We start from the raw sequence: 19,604 nt of genomic DNA on the forward strand, positions 1-19,604 counted from the left end.
CAGGATTTGAGCCTCTTCCAGTCCGCTCGTAGCAAATGCGTCTCTTATAGCAAGCATATGTCACATTTAGATTCCCTGAGATATGAGAGGAGGGCTCGACTCATCCCTGGAGCATTAAGGCCTCGAACATTAAGACTAATTACTTCAAAAGACATGTATGAATGTGGGGGTACTTAGCATGGATATCTAGCCCACGGTTAATAAAAGTGGTGATCAGCGGTGTTCTTACCAGAATCCAACAATAAGATGCGGTTTGGTTAACTAACATAACAAATCAAACATAACATAACATAACAAACATAACATACAAACCAAGGAAAAAACACTAAGGGGGGTCATTACAACCCTGGCGGTACAAGACCGCCAGGGCTGTAATGATGGAAGCACGGCCAACAGGCTGGCGGTGCTTCCCAGGTCATTACGAACGCGGCGGAAGCGCTGCAGTCGCACCACCAGGGCCAGCGGTTTCCCACCACAATGGCCCCGGTGGTAGTAATCTGCCAGGGCAGTGCTGCTAGCAGCGCTGCCCAGGGGATTATGAGTCCCCCTACCGCCAGCCTTTTCCTGGTGGTTTGAACCGCCAGGAAAAGGCCGGCGGCATGGGGAGTCGCGGGGCCCCGACAGGGCCCGTGCAGCTTTTCACTGTCTGCATAGCAGCCAGTGAAAAGCGTAAAGGGTGCAACTGCACCCGCGGCACGGCCGCAACACCGCCGGCTTCATTTGGAGCCAGCTCCTGTGTTGCGGCCGAGATCCCTGCTGGGCCGGTGGGCGGAAACTAGGTTTTTGCCCGCCTGCCCAGCGGGGATCTCCAAATGGCCGCAGCGGGGTGCGGCTTCATTTAGCGGCCGCCCGGCTGTCCGATCTTGCCGTCCGCCAAGGTCGCAATGAGGACCTAAATTAGCTCACAGCCTGGGAACTACACCATGTCCATGGGGGGGGTACATCTTTCTGTACCAGTTCATTCTTCGTCTCCTCACTCTCCACCTTGTGGAGGCTCTAACGTCATCTCATCTGCCCACCTGCATCATTCATAAGTGTCAGTATAAGTCTGTCCAGGGAGCTCGATCCTGCCTTGTGTGGGGCCCAAGTGGAAAGAAACGGCAAAGAGGTGGGTTGGAGTGGTCTCCTAATCCATATCGCCCCTTTTCCCCTTCCATGTGTGTCCACTCCATTTGGCATTACAGTTCTGCTTCATTGTTTGAGGTGCATTCCTGATTCCGTAGGCTGCGCAGCAAGCCCGCTCTCTCCTTCCTGCTTTCCTTGTTGCTTGGTATATGGGCTATACTTTTACGTTGTCGATTCCTACGTCCCGGCTCCTGCTTCCTCTTGTGGTGCTCAATCTGGGTCACCGGGGGTCGGCTCAGGTCCACAGTCATTTCCGGGAGAGATTCTGCCTCTTCCAGTGTCCTAACAATGTGCATTTCATTTTGCCAGATGAAATGCAGTCTGAAGGGGCGACCCCATTTGTACCAAATTCCCCTCTCATGGAGCAGGCTTGTGATGGGTCACAGCGTTCATCAGCGTTGCGACGTTTATGGTGAGAGGTCTTGATATAAGTATATTTTGTGGCCCTCAAAGCTTATTGCACTCAAATCACGGACTGCCGTTAGGATTTGTTCTCTTTGTTTGTAGTAATGAAGACACATGAGTATGTCCTGTGCTTGTCCAAGAGCTTGAGACGGTCGGCCCCCTCTATGTGTGCAGTCCAGTATTATCTTTTGGTCTTTGAGTGCTGGGGTAACTTGCCAAAACAAGTGTGTCATAAAGTTTTCCAGTGACCCCCCTTATATGTATGTTGGAGCACCTCGACCTGTTGTCGAGATCTTCCAGACGGTATTGCAGTTCACCATTACTCTCTTGGAGTGTGAGAAGTTCCTGTCTGTGGTGATCCAGTTCTTCTGCCTGCGCATCGTGGGAGCATTCCACTGTACCTACTCTCTGTTGCAGTTTAGCAACTTCCCTTTTGAGTTCTTTGGTTGTGGTGGTAATCTGTCTAAGATTAGCAATGTCTCCGCTGAGTCCCCCAAACAAGTGTTCCAGAAATGACTTTATGATCGGGGCAGTATCTTCCTCCACCTTCTCACCATCACTGCATCGTTAGCCTTCTGACTCCACCACTCGGGTTTGCTCCTGCTTCTTTGCCAGGGTGTTTACAAAGAGCTCCTTCAAGTTGCCCTCCTTTTTACTTTACCTTTGTGTCGCCATAATTCCTTTTGCACGGGATACGCCACCTACCACCAGCCTGCACAGCTTCCACCCCTCACTCTACCCCATGCACCCCTCTCCTTCTACTCTGTGGGTCCCCTATGTGCTGCTTTGGTGCTCCGTTCCACCAGAACTAGGGATGGAGGGACCAACAAGTCCCAATGCTCCTGCGTCTGATGCTCCACGTGGGTCCCACGATCTTCAGGGACCCATGTGCTCGTCAAACTCTCAGCGAGACACGAGTCACCAAGCGCCACTCAGTGCCAGTCCTTCCGCCAGCTTCCCCCGCACTGGCACCTCTCTGCGGTCCTCCTGGGCCCAGGTTGTGTCCCTCGAGGTGCACGCACTGTGCCTCCTCGCTTCCCATAAGTGGCCAGGCCCACTGGAAATTCCTGGCCAGGCCGCCCCACGGGTCCTTCGCTGGCAGTTCCCTCTCCCCTCAGCCGCACCAGGGAAGGAAGGGCATAACAAGGCTCCAGCAGCCACAAGATAAAGGGTGCCTCTGCAAGGTTCACTCTTCCCCACCAAATCCAGGTTGTCCGGTCTGCTCCTCCGCGCTTCACGCAGCCTCCATCTTGGTTGGGGCCGCGTCTCACAGCTCTCTGCTCCACTGCTCTACGGGCTCCTCTGGGCCCCCGAGGGACTCCCCTCAGCTCCCGGTGTTCCTGACGTCTCTCCAGTGGAGCACAGGATGCTCCAGGGGTCACCAGCAGCTCACAGCCTGATCATGACAGCGGAGTTCCACAACGGCGCTCCTACCTCGCTTCCATATTGGCTCCACCCCCTCGTGATCATCTTATTAAATGGATAATTTCTAGATCCTGTGTTGGCTATAAGCACCAAAAGATTATGGGGGTCATTACGACCCCGGCGGTCGGTGGTATAGTGGAGATATTACCGCCAACAGGCTGGCGGTACCCACCTCCACTATTATGACATTGGTGGTTTGGCCAAAGCCAAACCACCAATGTACCACACCAACCGCCACAGCGGTAATGACAGCCGAGCTGGAGACTTCAGTCTCCAGCCCGGCAGCCGTCATTAGGCTGCCCATGGCATTATGACCCCACCCACTGCCATGGTTTTAGTGGTTTCTGTACCGCCACTGAAACCACGGCAGTAGGCACTATCAGGGGTCTCCCCCGCCCCCCTCCCCAGAGTCCTCCCTAACCCCACCTCCCTCTCCCAGCCCCCGCACATTTACACACATATACACACATACATACACACCATACACACACACATACACACAATCACTTACGCATTCATACATTCATACACACTCACAGCAACACTCACAAACATACATCCAGGCATACAAGCAATCACACAACACAACATACTCGTACACTCACACCCACTCATGCACACATGCATTACAAACGCATGCACGCATTCACACACAGTCTCACACCCCCCCCCACACACACACAACGCCCCCCACCACCCTCTCCTGTTGGAGAACCCGACTTACCTGCTTGTAGGGGGTCCTCCGGCAAGAGACAGGATGCGGCGCAGCTGCCAGCAGCAGTGTCCGCCAGCAAAACACCACCAGGCCATATCATGGAACATGATACGGTAGGCGGTGTTTTGCTGGCGTGGTGCTGCTGCTAGCAGCAGCGCCACCTTACCGCCATCTGCTGCCATGACCGTCCCCGGAATTCCACCAGCCTTCTGGCAGAATTCCGTCTACGGTCATAATGCCATGGACAGTTGGAAACCACGGCAACAGGATGTTGGCGGCCGTCACCGTGGCGGTAGGTGGCATTTGCTGCAAATGTCATAATGAGGGCCTATATTTCTATATCTTTATTTATTAATGATCAGAACCACAAATTCTGTGCACGGAACGAAAGTGCTGGGAACAGCAGAAGGCTAAGCAAATGGAAAGAACATATGGGGCATAAATCTTCAGATGATGGTCGGGGTAAATCGTGGAACAAAAGAACAGCAACATAACCCTGTATGAAGTTTGGAGTCTGTGCTCTTCATTGCCCCTGGTTTCTTGCCTTTTGTGCCTTTTTTTAAAGTGGATGAAAAATTATTATAAATCTAGGCTTTGTGGTGGAAAAGACTCACAAATATCCAGTTTTTGCACATATTTCTTTGCTGGAAATTGTGGTAAATTGAACACATTTTAAAAGCTGGTGGGCCCTCATCAATTCTCTATGTCTTATCTGTCTGCTCCATTCCTATTACACAAGTAAAAGCAAGCATTGGCAAAGCCAAGAGATCTGGGACTGGCTGGCAGTCTTTTAGCTTTGGAAATTCTTGTTTTTTTCTGTCACGGTTACTACAAAAATATTTTTGTTGGGGCAGCTGGTGGGCCCTCATCAATCTAAAAAATAGTTTGAAGGCAAAAAGGTTTTGGTCTGCAAAGAGCACATATTACTATAGTAGTCCCTGGCACCGAAGAGAACTATTATGTGTTCGCATGTACTCTATGTGGAAGGGCAAAATGCCGTAACTCACAGGGAAGTCAGCCAGTGGCTGGCGGGGACTGATCATTGCCCCATGATGCATGCTGTAGCTGGTGGAAGAAAATGTGAATTACACAACAACAGACTGGCTGAAAAGCCCTGTAACTAACTACATTATACACATCATTTTAGTAAAAGAAGAAGGTCGTAGAGAACACCAGACTTGAAAAAGCTAACTGATTTGCCATTGGTTTCTGCCCTTTTTACTACTGTTTTTATGTGTAATGTTTTTGTAAAACCTTTTTACAAATAGATGAAAAGTGCATAAGAGTAGGTAAAAAAGGGAGGCTTGAAAAGACAAACGACGGATAGAGTAAGTTGAATAGATAAGTATCAAGCCAGATAGATAGATAGATAGAGAGAGAGATCAATAGATAGATAGAGAGAGCAGGGAATTGGAATAAATGGCAGAGCTAAAATGTATAATTGTTAGAAATTGGGTGTTTAGCTGGAGGTCAGTTTACACCCTGTCCAGGTAGGGACCCTCACTCTAGTCAGGGTAAGTGAGTCACAAACCTAAGATAGCCCCTGCTCACCCACTTGGTGGCTTGGCACAAGCAGTCAGGATTATCTCAGAGGCAATGTGTAAAGTATTTGTACATACACACACAGTGACACAATGAAAACACCACAAAAGTACTCAGCACCAGTTTAGAAAAATGCCAATATTTATCTGAGTAAGCCAAGACCAAAACAACAAAAATCCAACATACACAAGTAGGGATGTCATTTTTTAAAGGTTTAAAAGAGTCTTAATCCTGAAAAATCAGTGGTTGTATCCTTATAACAAACAGTGCCTTGGATGCGTCAAAACAAAGATGATGGGAGCAGCAAAGGAGATGATGCATCAGAAAAGCAAGCAATGTGTCGATTATTTTCACGCTAGACAGGCGATGTGTGGATTCTTTTCCCACCTAGCTGGCAATGCATCAATTCTTTTCGGACCCGGCTGGTGACGTATTTTTTTCCCGCCGGACTAACGATGAGTCGATTTCTGTTTGCAGAGGAACGTCGATGAAGAAAATTATGCCCAGGGATGATGAGTGGAAAATCCAGACGCACAGCAATGATAGGGGGTTCTTGTATTAAACTGGAAGGTTTGTGCCTGGCAAGTGAGTGCACTTGCCAGGACGATTGGCAGTTTAAAACTGCACACATAGACACTGCATCGGCATGTCTGAGACATGTTTACAGGGGTACTCATGTGGGTGGCATAAACAGTGTGCAAGCCCACTAGTAACATTTAATTTACAGACCCTGGACACCTCTGGTGCACTTTACTAGATACTTACTAGTAAATCAAATATGCCAATCATGTGTCAAACCAATCACCAACCCAGCTTAGACATAGAGCATTTGCACTTTAGCATTGGTCAGCAGTGATAGTGCCCAGAGTCTTAAAGCCAGCAAAACCACACAGGATCCAAAACAGGAGGTCAGAAGCCAAAAAGACAGGGGAAACCATGCCAAGAGCCGACAGGTCTAACAGTAATATAAAAGTTAAATGTTAATATAAGCATGGCATACAAGAGCACTGAAATTTGGTTTGCAAATATAAGACTATACAGTCAAAATAGGTTTACAAGTATAATGATACACAATAGCACTGAAAGCAAACTTGAAGGCATACAAGCTTAAAGCCTAAATTGATTTACAAATATACCTCTAGCCCTCAATTAAAATACATAACAGCATGACATACAGCAGGGCAGCTAGAAATGCCGTTCAATGCACACATGACAGAAAATAAATAAATAATGGCAACTTCATGAAGAACAGTTTCAAACAGACTGAACTTTGTGTGTTGTGAAATAGCAAACGTCAGATAAAAAGGCCACTCCAAAAGGAATTCACAACACCGTTAGCAGGAGAAAGGAACTGATAAAGCTAAAGTGTGCCCTGTGATCAACAAAGAGAGCTAGTTGAAAACTCCCTGCTATATCATCACACTCTTAACAGAAAGGCAACATCAAAGTAATGAAATAAAAATAAAAGCATTGGCACTGAAGAAAGCTTCCTTCTATGTGGATGTGCTCCTTGTGAAAGAGCAAAATACAGTCACTCAAAATAAAGTCATTTAGTGGCTGAAGTAGGCTGACTCCATGCTCTATGCTCTATGATGTAGTGGGTGGAAGCAAAATGTGAAAGATACACCAGTAGCAGGATGAAGACAGCTGTAAAAAGCCCCTTTAATACATATATATTTTTTCAAAAAAGCATGAGGTCTTGGCTAACGCCAGACCTAAAAAGTATCATTTGTTCCATATATTGTCTCACCACAAATGTTATTGTTTCCTGTACCTGTCTTTCATTTATGGATGCTGCCAACTTTAGTACTGCAGAACCGGCTGAGTTCAGAGTGACACTGGATTTACTTTTTTCTCGAGCACAGATCTCCAATCAGAATATTTTTGTTGCGGTAGAGAAAGCTGTTCTCAACAACATTTAATTTCTGTAGATCTCATCTGTGAATGGGGTTGCCTCAATATCTATTGAGAGTTGCAGTTATTGATATGCAGAATGTTGTGTGTCAACATGTGAAACCTGGCAGTAGAGAAATACCTACTTCATTTATGCATTCTTGAGATAAAATGGGTCATTTAACCCATCCCTCTTCTCCGCCACTCCAAAACATTATGATTCCCAAAAAACACAGATGACATTATTAACACTCTTTCAGCTGGGTTTCTTTCAACTGCTCTTTTCTCAGCCCAGAGAATATATCTGAAACCATGTGGTATAGATCACCAAAATGAAAAAAGGAAAAAAAACATTGACTAACATAAACATGACGGTCAATGTTTTCCTCTTTTGTCCATATTTCAACTTGATGTGCTCACTACTCAGACAAAAATCACCCACCACTGACGAATGGTATGAGGAAATTGCTAATACCTGAGTAAGAAGATAGATGTATCTGATATCTGATTGTTCTTTAAGATGTGGGTCGAGCCACTCAGGTGTGGATCTCCAAAACCCTAATTATCCATGTCTATATCTGAGGGAGAAACTACACTTATATGAACCCGTTCGCTCTTCTGCCTTTGTTTTGCACCGTTAATTAAGCGATTTAAAAGGTATCTAAATGTGAATTTACTGAAAACACTAGTTATATTACTTTGTTTAGCTAATATTGTTCTTAATTTGTTTTATTTTCATGGATCTTCTGGAAGTGATGAGGAAATCACCAGTGTTGCAATGTCCGATGTGGAAATGACAATAGCTAAAGCAACCTGGACCCTGGAGTCCCACATGGAAACTTCTTGGTATGTTGTTTGTGACACCTGTATAAGGTTGTTGAAGTGCCATTCCTTGCACATGCTAATTATTTACCAGAGTTGTGACCGAAGTGTCATGCCTATAATACATTCATATTGAGTTTTGGCCAGGCAGGCAGATCTTTATTGAACCAGTGAAATCTATGAGATTTAGAGCTCCTGTAGCAAATGCTGATGTTTTAAGATTTCAACAGTGTGTAACTTAGAAAAAACTATTTTCTAAAGTTTACAATTAAAAAATTTGACAATATCAGCATTCATACTTATTTTGTTTGATGTGTTGTGAATCAAACCGATGTGGAAATTACAATAGCTAAATCTACCTGGACCCTTGAGACCCACCTGGAAACATATTGGTGTGTTGTTTGTGACCTGTAAAAGGTTGTTAATGTGTCACTCAATGCACTTGCTACTTCTGTACTTTAGTTGTAACCAAAGTGTAATGCCTGTAATACATCTATAGCGAGTTTTGGTCAGGAAAGCCGATCTTGATTCAACCTGTGAAATGTTTAAGATTTAGAGCTCCTGCAGTAAATGCTAATGTTTTAAGATTTCAACAGTGTGTAATTGAAAATATATAATTTTCTAAACTTTACAATTCAACAATATGACAATTTCAACATTCATATTTATTTTTTTGCTATTTTATGAACATCCTATTTATGCAGGTGTTCTATCAAGTAAAATGGATGGCATTGTGTTTACCAAATTAGTCGTATGTGAGATTGAAGAAAAAGCTTTGTCAACAAACCACTTCTGAATGGTTGTTTCATATAGATCTGAAATTGTCCATTTCTGTAATTTAGTTGAAGACTGGATCTTCCATTTGAAACCTATTCCTTTATTTTTCTGGTGTTTTACTGGTAAATCTTCCTAACGGCCAAAGTGATACTTTATCAGGATCAAGTTTGGTACCTTAGTTTCAATAAACTTAATTTTCATCACATTTCATTTCTTTTTTTTCGGTAACTGATCCATTCTGTTACACTCAGGAACATACTTTTTATGCAAACACATGACTAAAAACAATCGCATAACATAAGTTAGTATAGAAGTCTAAAAAACACTATTTATTTATTTCAATAATATGTCTCAAATGTGTATTTATGAGTTTATTCTAAATATCTACAACATGATGAAAAGGACTGTAGTTGCTAATATCATTCATTTATTTAAACTGTAAAGTCAATATTTTAGTTAATGCAACCTTTTCTTGAAGCATTAGTCAATTGTTTGTAAACGTGTTAAACATATTTACCACAATTGAGTTATATCAGTAAAATTACAGTAAGGCCACTACAGACACATTCAATTTCGTTACAATGTTAACTAAAATTAACTTTTTGATCTCCATTAATTATTTATCCATTTCTTTGTAGCAATTTCATGCATGGATAAACCAGCATTAGTATACACATTACAATAGTTGTGATAATAAGTGTGAGTGATTACATTAGAACAAGTAAATATTCTACAAGTAAAAACAAGTAATAGAATTGAATATTATTCTTACTCAGCTATGAAAGTGTAGGGTTATCATTTGTACACTTTCAAAAAGTAATAACTAGTAATACATTTGAATTGTATCTAAAAAACATCATCAGTGTCTGCTAGATATAGCACTTACATAATCCAAGTTTCTATTTTTAAGAAAACCACTTCTAGTGTATTGAACCTGGCCCGGGTGAAATCTGCATTCTGCCAATTTAATTAGCAGAAATCCAGTAATTTTGTGTTGCCTTATATTTATGAAGTTCCACCATTACACCAGATTGTATGATTAAGCGCTGTTTGTGGTAAACATTTGCTGTGACTGAGCCATCCACAGTGACACACAGAAACAATGTGGATGACAAACCACAAATAGCCTTTGCTTATCACGATTTTATTTTCCAGCTCTATTTTTTTTTAGCTCGAAATGCATCCTCTCCTCTAAAATGGACACAGGCCTTGGCCTTGGTCAGGCCCTGCTCCAAAGCCCTCGCAGGCAGCCAATCAATGGCATGTACAACCTTTGGGCATTCCCGATGTGGGGATGGCTGCAGGGCCAGGCCTATGCCTGGGTCCAGCCCCAATTCCCCCAGGAGGCCAGCCCCCTCCAAAACTCGCCAGACTCGCACAGGACAGGTACACAACCCTCCATGAACACACATCCTACATTTCTTTCCATCCCGCTGGACCAGTGGGATGAAATGTTGTTTTTATTTTGTCCCACTACAAGGACCAGGTGGTCAAGATACTTCTATCCTGCCCCATTATAATTTTTTCTTTAAGCAACAGACATGGGCATCCAAGTCCCTGAGTCCTTATAATAGTGGTGCAACATTTTTGTTGATGCTGGGGCTTGTCAATCAAATCACACGGTCCAGCCCAGATATCTCTGACTTTTCAACTTTAATTTGTCAAAAATGGCTGACTGGATTCACACCAATCCACAAAATGTATGCTTTCTCAGTAAAGATCTAGCTTTCTGCCAAATGTGATGTAGTTGTGTTCAGTTGTATTTTCTAAAATGCTTTATAAAATTCCTATCAGAAATTGCATGGAGAAAAAGCATTTTTGGACACCCCCCCATCTTTTACTGGACCCCCGCCTCGCTTGATGAATTATCCCAAAACTTACCAAAAAGGTGCTACTGTTGCTGAAATATATATTTTAGAAAGATGCACATAGATTTGTGAAATGGTTAACAGAAGTTATTAGTGAAGCAAAAAACACTCTTAACATGCAAAACATTGACCTAACTATAAGTACGTAGTGTCGACCGCCACTTTGTGATATATGTGTGTGTGTGTGTGTGTGTGTGTGTGTGTGTATATATATATATATATATATATATATATATATATATGAAAAACAGGTATTTTACCAGTCCAAAGCTGTAATACTCTCCCTGGAGTGGTGAAAGGCTTTTGTCATTTTACAGCTCGGCAAGGATGAAACTGGGCCAATCCTATGCTTAAAGATTTTGCTGTACAAATGGCACAAGCCTTTGTTGCTTTCTAGCTCAGCGTGGATGGCACTGTGTCAATCTCATGCTTAAAAACTTTGCTAGAAAAACAGACATTTGAGGTGAGCAAATCTAGAGTATCACTGGTGTTGCAGGGTGCTCTTTACTGGAGCCACTCTCCACCTAAACTTGGGAACTACCTAGAGTTCTCTTTTCTGTTTTGCTAAATTAATGCATCACTCAATCAAAAAAACAAAGGTTACAGGGACATATAGTTAGGTTCTGAATTTACTCTTAGAAAACCATAGAAATTCATCAGTTATAGTTAGAGTTCTTTCAACTAACTATAACTCGCTTCCTAAGGTAACTATAACTTACGCCTTCACCATGCAAAGCTAATTACTCCACATATTATATAATTGATGAGATATTTTATGGCATCTATGATATCATCACTGCAACATTTTAAATAAAATTATTGATAAGAAAACTGTGCATGGCAAATGCGTGAGTTATAGTTACCTTAGGGTGCAATTTATAGTTACGTGAAAGAATTCTAGCTATAACTGCTGAATTTCTATGGCTTTCTACGAGTAAATTCAGAACCTAACTATCCCTGTAACCTTTGGGTTTTTTTAATAGTCGAAACGCATTGGTGATGGTGAAGGTCTGCTCTGGTGATCATTAAAATATGGATATCAAATCTTTTGGAGTGCTGCGTTTCCATTTGGAAGTTAAGTAATTGCAGGGAAATGGTCCGTCCCTGATGCAGGCACCAGCTGTTGAACGTGCTGTGAGAGGACTGATTTGGTTTGTGTGTGTGTGTATACACAAACACACAAGCCAAATCAGTCCTCTCACAGCGCACTCAACAGCTAGTGCCTTTATCCAGTGTTTTCTTCAGGGACTATATATATATATATACATACATATACATATGTATATATTATATATATATATATAGAGAGAGAGAGAAAGTGAGAGATATATATATAGATCTCTCTCGCTCTCTCTCTCTCTCTCTCTATATATATATATATATATATATATATATATATATATATGTATAGTTGCAGGGAAATGGTCTGTCTGTGACACAGGCATCAGCTGTTGAGCGTGCAGTGAGAGAACTGATTTAACTTGTGTGTGTATATATATCATCATCAACATCATGCACATTGACATCACTCATGACATGTTAAATTACATCTTGATGACATTCGGTCAGGGCATGGGTCCAACTCACAGCAGGCAGCCAACCTCTGCTATTTAAGGATTCACTGAGCCCTCTAAAAGGCCATCATTGATCTGTGAAGCTTGCTGAGGATTTGTGGTCCCATGAGTAAAACTTGCATCTCACCTGCCAGGATTTGGAAATCTCAAAGACCATGAAGGGAATAACAGATCCACAACATTTTTCTCAGACTTGCAGCCAGTCAATTCGATTGTTTCAGTTTCGCAGATACAGATGTATCCGGGAATTTGAAATGGTTGACATGAGAAAGGGCTCCCTTATCCAATCAGATTTAAGTATTATTTCAATGTTTGGATTTATAGAGTTCCACAAAACCAGGTTATTAGTCCTGTTATATCTAAAATGTAACCTTTTTGTGCCCAACCTGAGACACTTTTAAAGTTTTAATCCCTCGAAAACAGCTGAATGGATTTAGACAAAATGAAGCAAATGCACTCCTTTGAGTAATGTTCTGATTTCATGCCATGTTGGATGTACTTCCATTCTGCCGTAGCTTTTCTGCATTGAGGAGCATCGATTTCTATGGGAGTTAGAATGGGAAATGTTCCTTTTGGGATCCCACTTTTTAGGCCCTGCTTGACAGATCTCTACGAAACTTGCTAAAAAGAACCTAAATTGGATGTAATTTTCTTTTGGAAAGTTGGTGTTCAAGGCGGTTCCTCAAGATCAATTAATTTTAGTGTCAAGATCTTATTCATATTTCATAACTGCTGGTAGCATATAGAGTCTGTTAAATCAAGTATATGTAGAGTACAAAACATACATTACATTAAACCCAATTGAGACACATAAAATGTACATCTTTTTTCCAAGTGTAGTATAAGTAGCAGTCTGTGTATTCCAATAATTTTCAGTGTTTGAAGTGTGATTGTCTAATCATTTCACTTGTTACAATGAGAACTGATTTATACCTCCCTTTTGCATTTCCCAAACATATTTGATGTAGATACTCTTGTAGAGACAAAACCTTGATTGAAAATGTGAACATTGCATTTGTATGTGGAATTTTCTCTCAGGGAAGCAAAAGTGAGAAGGGAGGCAGAAGCAGTGGTCCGGGATACAAGACACCAGAAAAGTATTAGGTTTGGAAATGACATGGAGAGAATTGAGAGAGAGATCATTCATGCAAGCCGATTGCTGCGGGTCAGATCAGATAAAAAGGCGATCCGTCAAAAGGTAAGAACAGCGTACAAAAATGTCTCAACTTATGAACACTAACGCTCAAATAAGTTATTTTGAGTAATCTGTATGATTGGTGCTCGCATTTACATTGACATGAAAGGATATGTTATCAAAAGTAGATAAATATTACCTATATTAAGAGGCCATTATTGCCTGCTGTGGCAAAGACATCCAGGATTAGTTCACCACATGCCCATCATTGTGATAGACAACATCAGTCTACCCATCAGCCATGATATTTGTATTGGAATGTTTAGCACTTAATGACAATTACCTAGCATGGATGTGGATAAACTCTCAGATGGAAAGACTAATGAATGTTCATTCTAGCCTTACTGGATGCCTGACAACCTTCTTGAAATCTGCATAGTTGGAGTTGAGGGCCTCATTTACAAGGCCTGTAGTACAGGGTGGTGCAGCAAGTGCCTTGCTGCACCATCCTGCGCCACCAGGAAAATGCAGAAATGTACCGTATTTAGAAATGGTGCATTTCTGTCCTCTCCTCCTGCGTTGGTGCAAAAAATGCTGCCATGCCCCAACGCAGGCACCCTTGCAGTATGGTGCAAGAGTGACTGCGTTGGGGGGATGATTGTTTTTCTGCAGGAAGGGACACCTTTCTGCACTAAAACAATCACAAGAGGAAAAAATGCAGAGAAATAAAAATATTTCTCCATGGTGCATCACTCTTACGCCACCCCTGAGGTGGCATAGGAATCTGACGCATTCACAATCTTGTAAATCTGGGAATGTGTCAAATTCCTTTGGGTTCCATGGGTGTTGCATGGGAACACCCATGAAATGCCCCTTTCATGCAGTGTTAGGCATGAAAAGGGTCCATATTTACAAGGCCATGAGAAGCCACACATGGTGGCTTTGCGTGGCCTTGTAAATATGGGCTGGCACACTGCGCCACCGGAGCATCCAAAAGATTACTCTCCGGTGGCGCAGTGTGCCACTAGGGCCTCGTAAATGAGGCCCAAAGTGTCACGACTATTTTGTTGTAAATTACATTCTAAAACAACACCAAGATTGGGGGTGGGTGAACATTTACAATACGCAAGCAAAGACAGATACAGTTCCTGGCTTTACTCGAGGGAAGTCTAACCTTGCCACGCCTGCCGCAAGATGATGTCATTTAGGTACCAGGAATGGTTGGACCTTCTGCGTCAGTGAACAATTTATTGCATGGCTACAGGGACATGCAGGGTGGACAGTGGCTGCTAAGTGGGAGTGATTTACTCTCTTCTGCTAAGGGTTACCATTCAGAATGAGAGGCGGCAACTAACCATTACTTGGCCACAGTGTACTGGTGATTTCATACCACTGGCCATCTGCCCACAGGATATCTCCCCCTGTAGCGTTGGGGCATCCAGGTGTAGGGAAATATCATGTATGCCTGCAAGCAATCACTAAATCAGGTTCATGTTTCCACCTCAGTAGACCATTCTATCGTAAATTTCCCATAGTAGGACGGATAAATAGATCTCTTCAGCTGAGGGGGAAAATTCATATTGCAACACCTTTGGAGAAAAGGAGAACGGACAGGTGTCTCTCATATTACTGGTGGTCTTCGATGGACAGTCATATAGCTCAATACATCAATTTGTGCTAAGTGTGTCTGAATGCTGATAAACATCGGAAAGCTGTGGAGTCAACCTTGCATGTGGTTCCTTTGCCTGAAAATCCATGGTACAAAGTGGCATTACATTTTGCAGGCTCTTTTGAGATGTTAACCCCTGATAAATGATTTCTAATTGATTACTTCTTAAAATGGGTGTATTTTGAGTTTCTGAATAATCCCAATACTGCGCCCGTGATTTTGTAGTTGAAAAAGATTTTCCAAGTGAAAGGAGCACCTTCAACTATTGTCACTGATAATGGGACCCATTTTACTTCATCAGTAATGAAACAATTCATTCAGTGTCACGATATCACACATTTTCAAGAAGCTTTATACTCTACTACATCCAATGGTCTGGTGGAGGTAATGAATAGGTTTTTGAAGGAAGGGATCCAGACTGCATTGGCCACAGTTGTTGATGTGAAAGTATTTCTAAGACAGAAAATTTGGGCTTCTTTAACTACGCCTCATAACACAACAGGGGTATCTCTGTTTATATTGTTAAGAAAAAGAAACATAATGCCAAACACATAGAGTTTATGGAGGGGGATTGAGTTTTAATTAAAATAAACTTACAAAATTAAAAAGGGTGATTCCAAATTCATGTTACCAAAAATAATTATTAAGGTCTCCAGAGTACAAAGGTGCAGTTCTGATTGATAATAAGGGATGGTAGAATATATGCAAATGTTACATTTTCCAGGCCAACATGCAAACCCATGGTACCTATTAGATTTAAGGATTTTGAGATGAATTAAGACTGTAATATATTTAGTGTTACTAAATGTGCTATTCCTTTACTATACCCCTCTTGTAGTTTATTTCATTTATATCGTAAGTTCATTGTATTTATTTGTTGTGTCGTGTCAAAAGGGCGAAGATGATGTAATATTGTTGTTGTTAGTTTTTCTTTATGTGTATTAGGTTATTCACGCACATGTTATTAAGAATTGTGTTATTCGCTGAGCTCCTCGTTCTGGTCCGGCACTCGGGTGCTGTTGGATTCCACAGCCTTTAGTCAGGGCTGTGAACGGCGCTTGAGGTTGGCATCAGACGTGGCTGCCATTTCATACAATAAATCTTAACTTCAAATGTTACCTCGCTTCTTGGAGTATCTTTCCTAACACCAAGCTATGTAACTATGCCAGTACACCTCAGAAAGCTGGATAATCACATTGTGATATGTTCTCTGTAGCAATCAGTCTTTGTATTTCCCCCTTCTTAATTCCTGGGTCTCTTTAAACCTTTGTCTGCAATGATTCTCTATAGAGAGTGACGGGTAAAGTTTCTGTGCTACACGTAGTGCTTCAGACTAGTGAACGGAATATTCCTTTCTGCAGTGCAAGTGTTATTTTTATTAGCACAACTAATGGCAGCTCAAATAATATGGCAATCTCAAAAAAACTTGTTACATCACCTTTTAGGAGATTAGTTTTCTAGGTCTGGTGCCTTAACCATACACACTCTAAAGATTTAGTGGCCCTTATGCTATATATAATAAATCCTGTCTTGCATGTAGCATGTATGTACTAGAAGGAAAACTATTCCATACCCATGTCTGCGTGAATTTCTCCTTACCCCACAAAATCTAATGAAATCTTCAAATTTCAAATTATATGAACTTCATACAATTTTGCAATATTTCACAGGTGCAAACCTTTGCATAAGATTTACTGCATGAAACTCGTTGTGTAATACATTTTCAACTTGACCAGTCTCCTGCTTCTATTTGATAAAACAAAATACTGTGTAAATTCACAAAAGTTTTGCAAATTTTGCCAAAAAGTACATTTGCAATTTTGCACACTTCTTGTTGGAGGGCAGGGATGAGCCTTGAAAATCTCTACGCATCTAAAACAGTGAATTTTGGAGCCTCGATCTCTGGAGTAGTTTTGATGGGGAAAAGTATGCGCCCAGGAAAGGGAGTGAAAACCTGGGAATTCTTTTGGCAATACAATATCTTACTACCAATTATTGACTCAGTAACCTTTCAAACATGTTTCTTCACGTACTACATGGAGGAAATCTGCCTAGATTGTAATTGAGAAGGCGTCTGTACCTGCTGCACTGAAGAATTCCTGCTTGTCCTAAAGAAATCATTAAGGGCCTCATTACAACCTCAGCGGTCTTTTCAAAAGACCGCCGAGGCTGCCGGAGCCAGAATACCGCCAGCACTGGTGGTATTTCTGGCTCCCTATTATGACTTTTCCGCTGGGCCAGCAGACCGTAACAGTGTTACCATTCGCTGGCACAGCGGAAAAGTCACATCAACATTGCTGCTGGTTCATAATAGAGCCAGCGGCAATGCTGATGTGCAGCGGGTGCAGTAGCACCCGTCTCACATTTCACTGCCCGAATTCGCGACCGGGCTATGCCAGGGGCCACCAGGGGCACCCCAAGTCCCCCTTACCGCCAGCCTTTCCATGGCGGTGTTTACCGCCATGGCCAGGCTGGCGGTCGGGGACTCATAATTGCACCGCTGCCCTGGGGATTATGACCGCAAGGCAGAAGCCTGGCGGTATAGTGGAGGGGCCAGCAGTATGGCCGTGGCTTTTTGCGCCACGGTCATAATAGCTGGCGGAACACCACCAGCGTGTTGGCGGTGTTACCACTAGCTTACCGCCGGTCGCCAGGGTCATAATGAGGCCCTAAATGTCCAAAGACAGAAGGCGACGAAGTCTGCATATAAGCATTCCAATGGATGAGTAGGAACTGAGCATGTTTTTGTGTATTTGATGCAAACAACTTTGTTTTTTTTTTCCTGCTGGGCGATTTCAGCAAGAAATTCCAGAAGCAGCTGGGACTGTGATATTAATAAATGGTGGGGTGTAAAACCTGGGACAAATTTCAGCAACGTGCTCCAGAGGGTTATAAAAGTGGCTATTCCTTTAATTTTTTTAATTTATTATTTATTTTAATAAGGTGAAATAATGCTTTTTCCAGTGCTGTTTTAATAGAACAAGCTGACAGGCAATAAGCTCTGCAAGAGCACATGAAGAGAGGGCTGTCTTTCCAAGCAAAACACAGATATTATTCTGCCATTGTGCAGCGTTGGCTGGGGGCACACATATATTAATTTTGGCCTAGAATGAGGTATTTTGCCTTCTGTAAGGGTCCCCAGTGGGTATTTCCAATATGGAAAAGATTCCCCAAGTGAATATGAGCCAGGTATTATGTATGATCATAGAGGCGCTAACTTTGTGTCAAGTCATTGGGCACAGAGCAATACAAGTGATGCTAATTTTCCGGGCCAGAAGTATCTCTCTCTGAGTGCTTGCCATGTTGCAGATCCGTTTTCCTGCAGCAGCCTGACAATTCTGTGGCCATGGTCCGAAAGTGTAGAATCTCCTAAGAGAAAATTGCCGACTTGGCACAAGGAGAGCAAGCAGGAATGTAGATGAGGCACACACCCTGCCCTCATTACCCAGCAATACCACTACTCCAATACTTTGCAAATCACGTTTGAAAACATATAGGGTCTATCACTTAGAAAACAGCCTGAGGCCTTTCTGTTCCATGATTTAACATTTTCTCACTCAATTATTCTGCTTTATGAGAACTTCCCCCCTTTCCTTCTGCCCTTTCTATCTATTTGATGTTCCCCTTCTCCATGATAATCTCCACAGTTGTATGTTCAGCTAAATTATTGTGTTATATGTCATGTTATGCTATGGTATGTGCATTTGTAAAGGTCACTATCACCCCCAAGGGTGTCCTAGCACTGAGCAGGTGTGTGTGCTAGCACTATTTATAGGCAGGGTTGTTCAATTGAAAAGTCAGATCTTCAGTTTCATGCCGAATTTAAGAAGAGCGGAGGAGGCGCTAATGTGGAAGGGGAGGCTGTTCCACACTTTAGGAGCAATATATAAGAACCCCCATCCTCCTGATTTGTTTCTTTGTATGCATGGGATGTGTGCTAGTAGTAGACCTGCGGGGCAGAGGTGTCTGGGTTATTGGTGAAAGGAGTTACAGCTGCTCAAGTGGATGGGGCCTGAGTAGTGTAGTGCCTTGAAAGTGCGTGTGAGGAGTTTCAAAAGAGCATGTTTATGTATTGGGAGCCATGCAGTTCAATTCACCCCAATTTCTTCATCACAATATAAAGAGCACTGAAGTTGCATCTCAAATATATTTTCACTATTTTTCTTCCATATGTAGTATGGAATAGAGAAACAGATTTTGCACCAGTGCATATGACTAAAATATTATTTTCACAGGAAACAATCTGAAAATTGGAGAGATGAGCATATCTGATTGGCAGTTGCCTGTGACTTTAACTCCCCAACAGTGTGGTAGCTCTTTTGTCACCCCTCGCTGGCTTCATGTTCTTAGGACATTTCCCCACTCACTTTGATGTGCTTGTGTGCAAGGTGAGATAACCACCTAGCTGAGGCTCAAATGAAGCAAAGAGGTTGTGAGGTAGGATGGAGTCTTTTGCCAAAGCCCAGGGCAATGCACAAGTTCTTTCAGGCCTTTGACTTATTTTCATAACCACTCTAATATGGTACTCTTGCCAAAATAGTTTAATTGAAGTGACCCAAACTACAACGCCCAGAATGCATTAGGTTTTCAAGTCCAATTCTATTCTGAATGATAGTTACAAGAAAGTGACCAGCAATGTTTTGCATCAATAAAG

The 19,604-nt window shown here is 42.4% G+C and overlaps 1 protein-coding gene across 1 annotated transcript in view; it reads left to right on the forward strand.

Moving 5' to 3' along the window:
• MYOM3 (myomesin 3) overlaps window positions 1-19,604 on the forward strand; it is a 394,520-nt gene that overhangs the window by 75,057 nt on the left and 299,859 nt on the right. The window contains exons 3-4 of the mRNA XM_069223954.1: window positions 7,859-7,951; window positions 13,185-13,344. Of these exons, the coding sequence (XP_069080055.1) occupies window positions 7,859-7,951; window positions 13,185-13,344 (253 nt within the window). The remainder of the gene's footprint in view (window positions 1-7,858; window positions 7,952-13,184; window positions 13,345-19,604) is intronic.

Source organism: Pleurodeles waltl, chromosome 3_1 (genome assembly GCF_031143425.1).
Source record: "Pleurodeles waltl isolate 20211129_DDA chromosome 3_1, aPleWal1.hap1.20221129, whole genome shotgun sequence".
NCBI lineage: Eukaryota > Metazoa > Chordata > Amphibia > Caudata > Salamandridae > Pleurodeles > Pleurodeles waltl.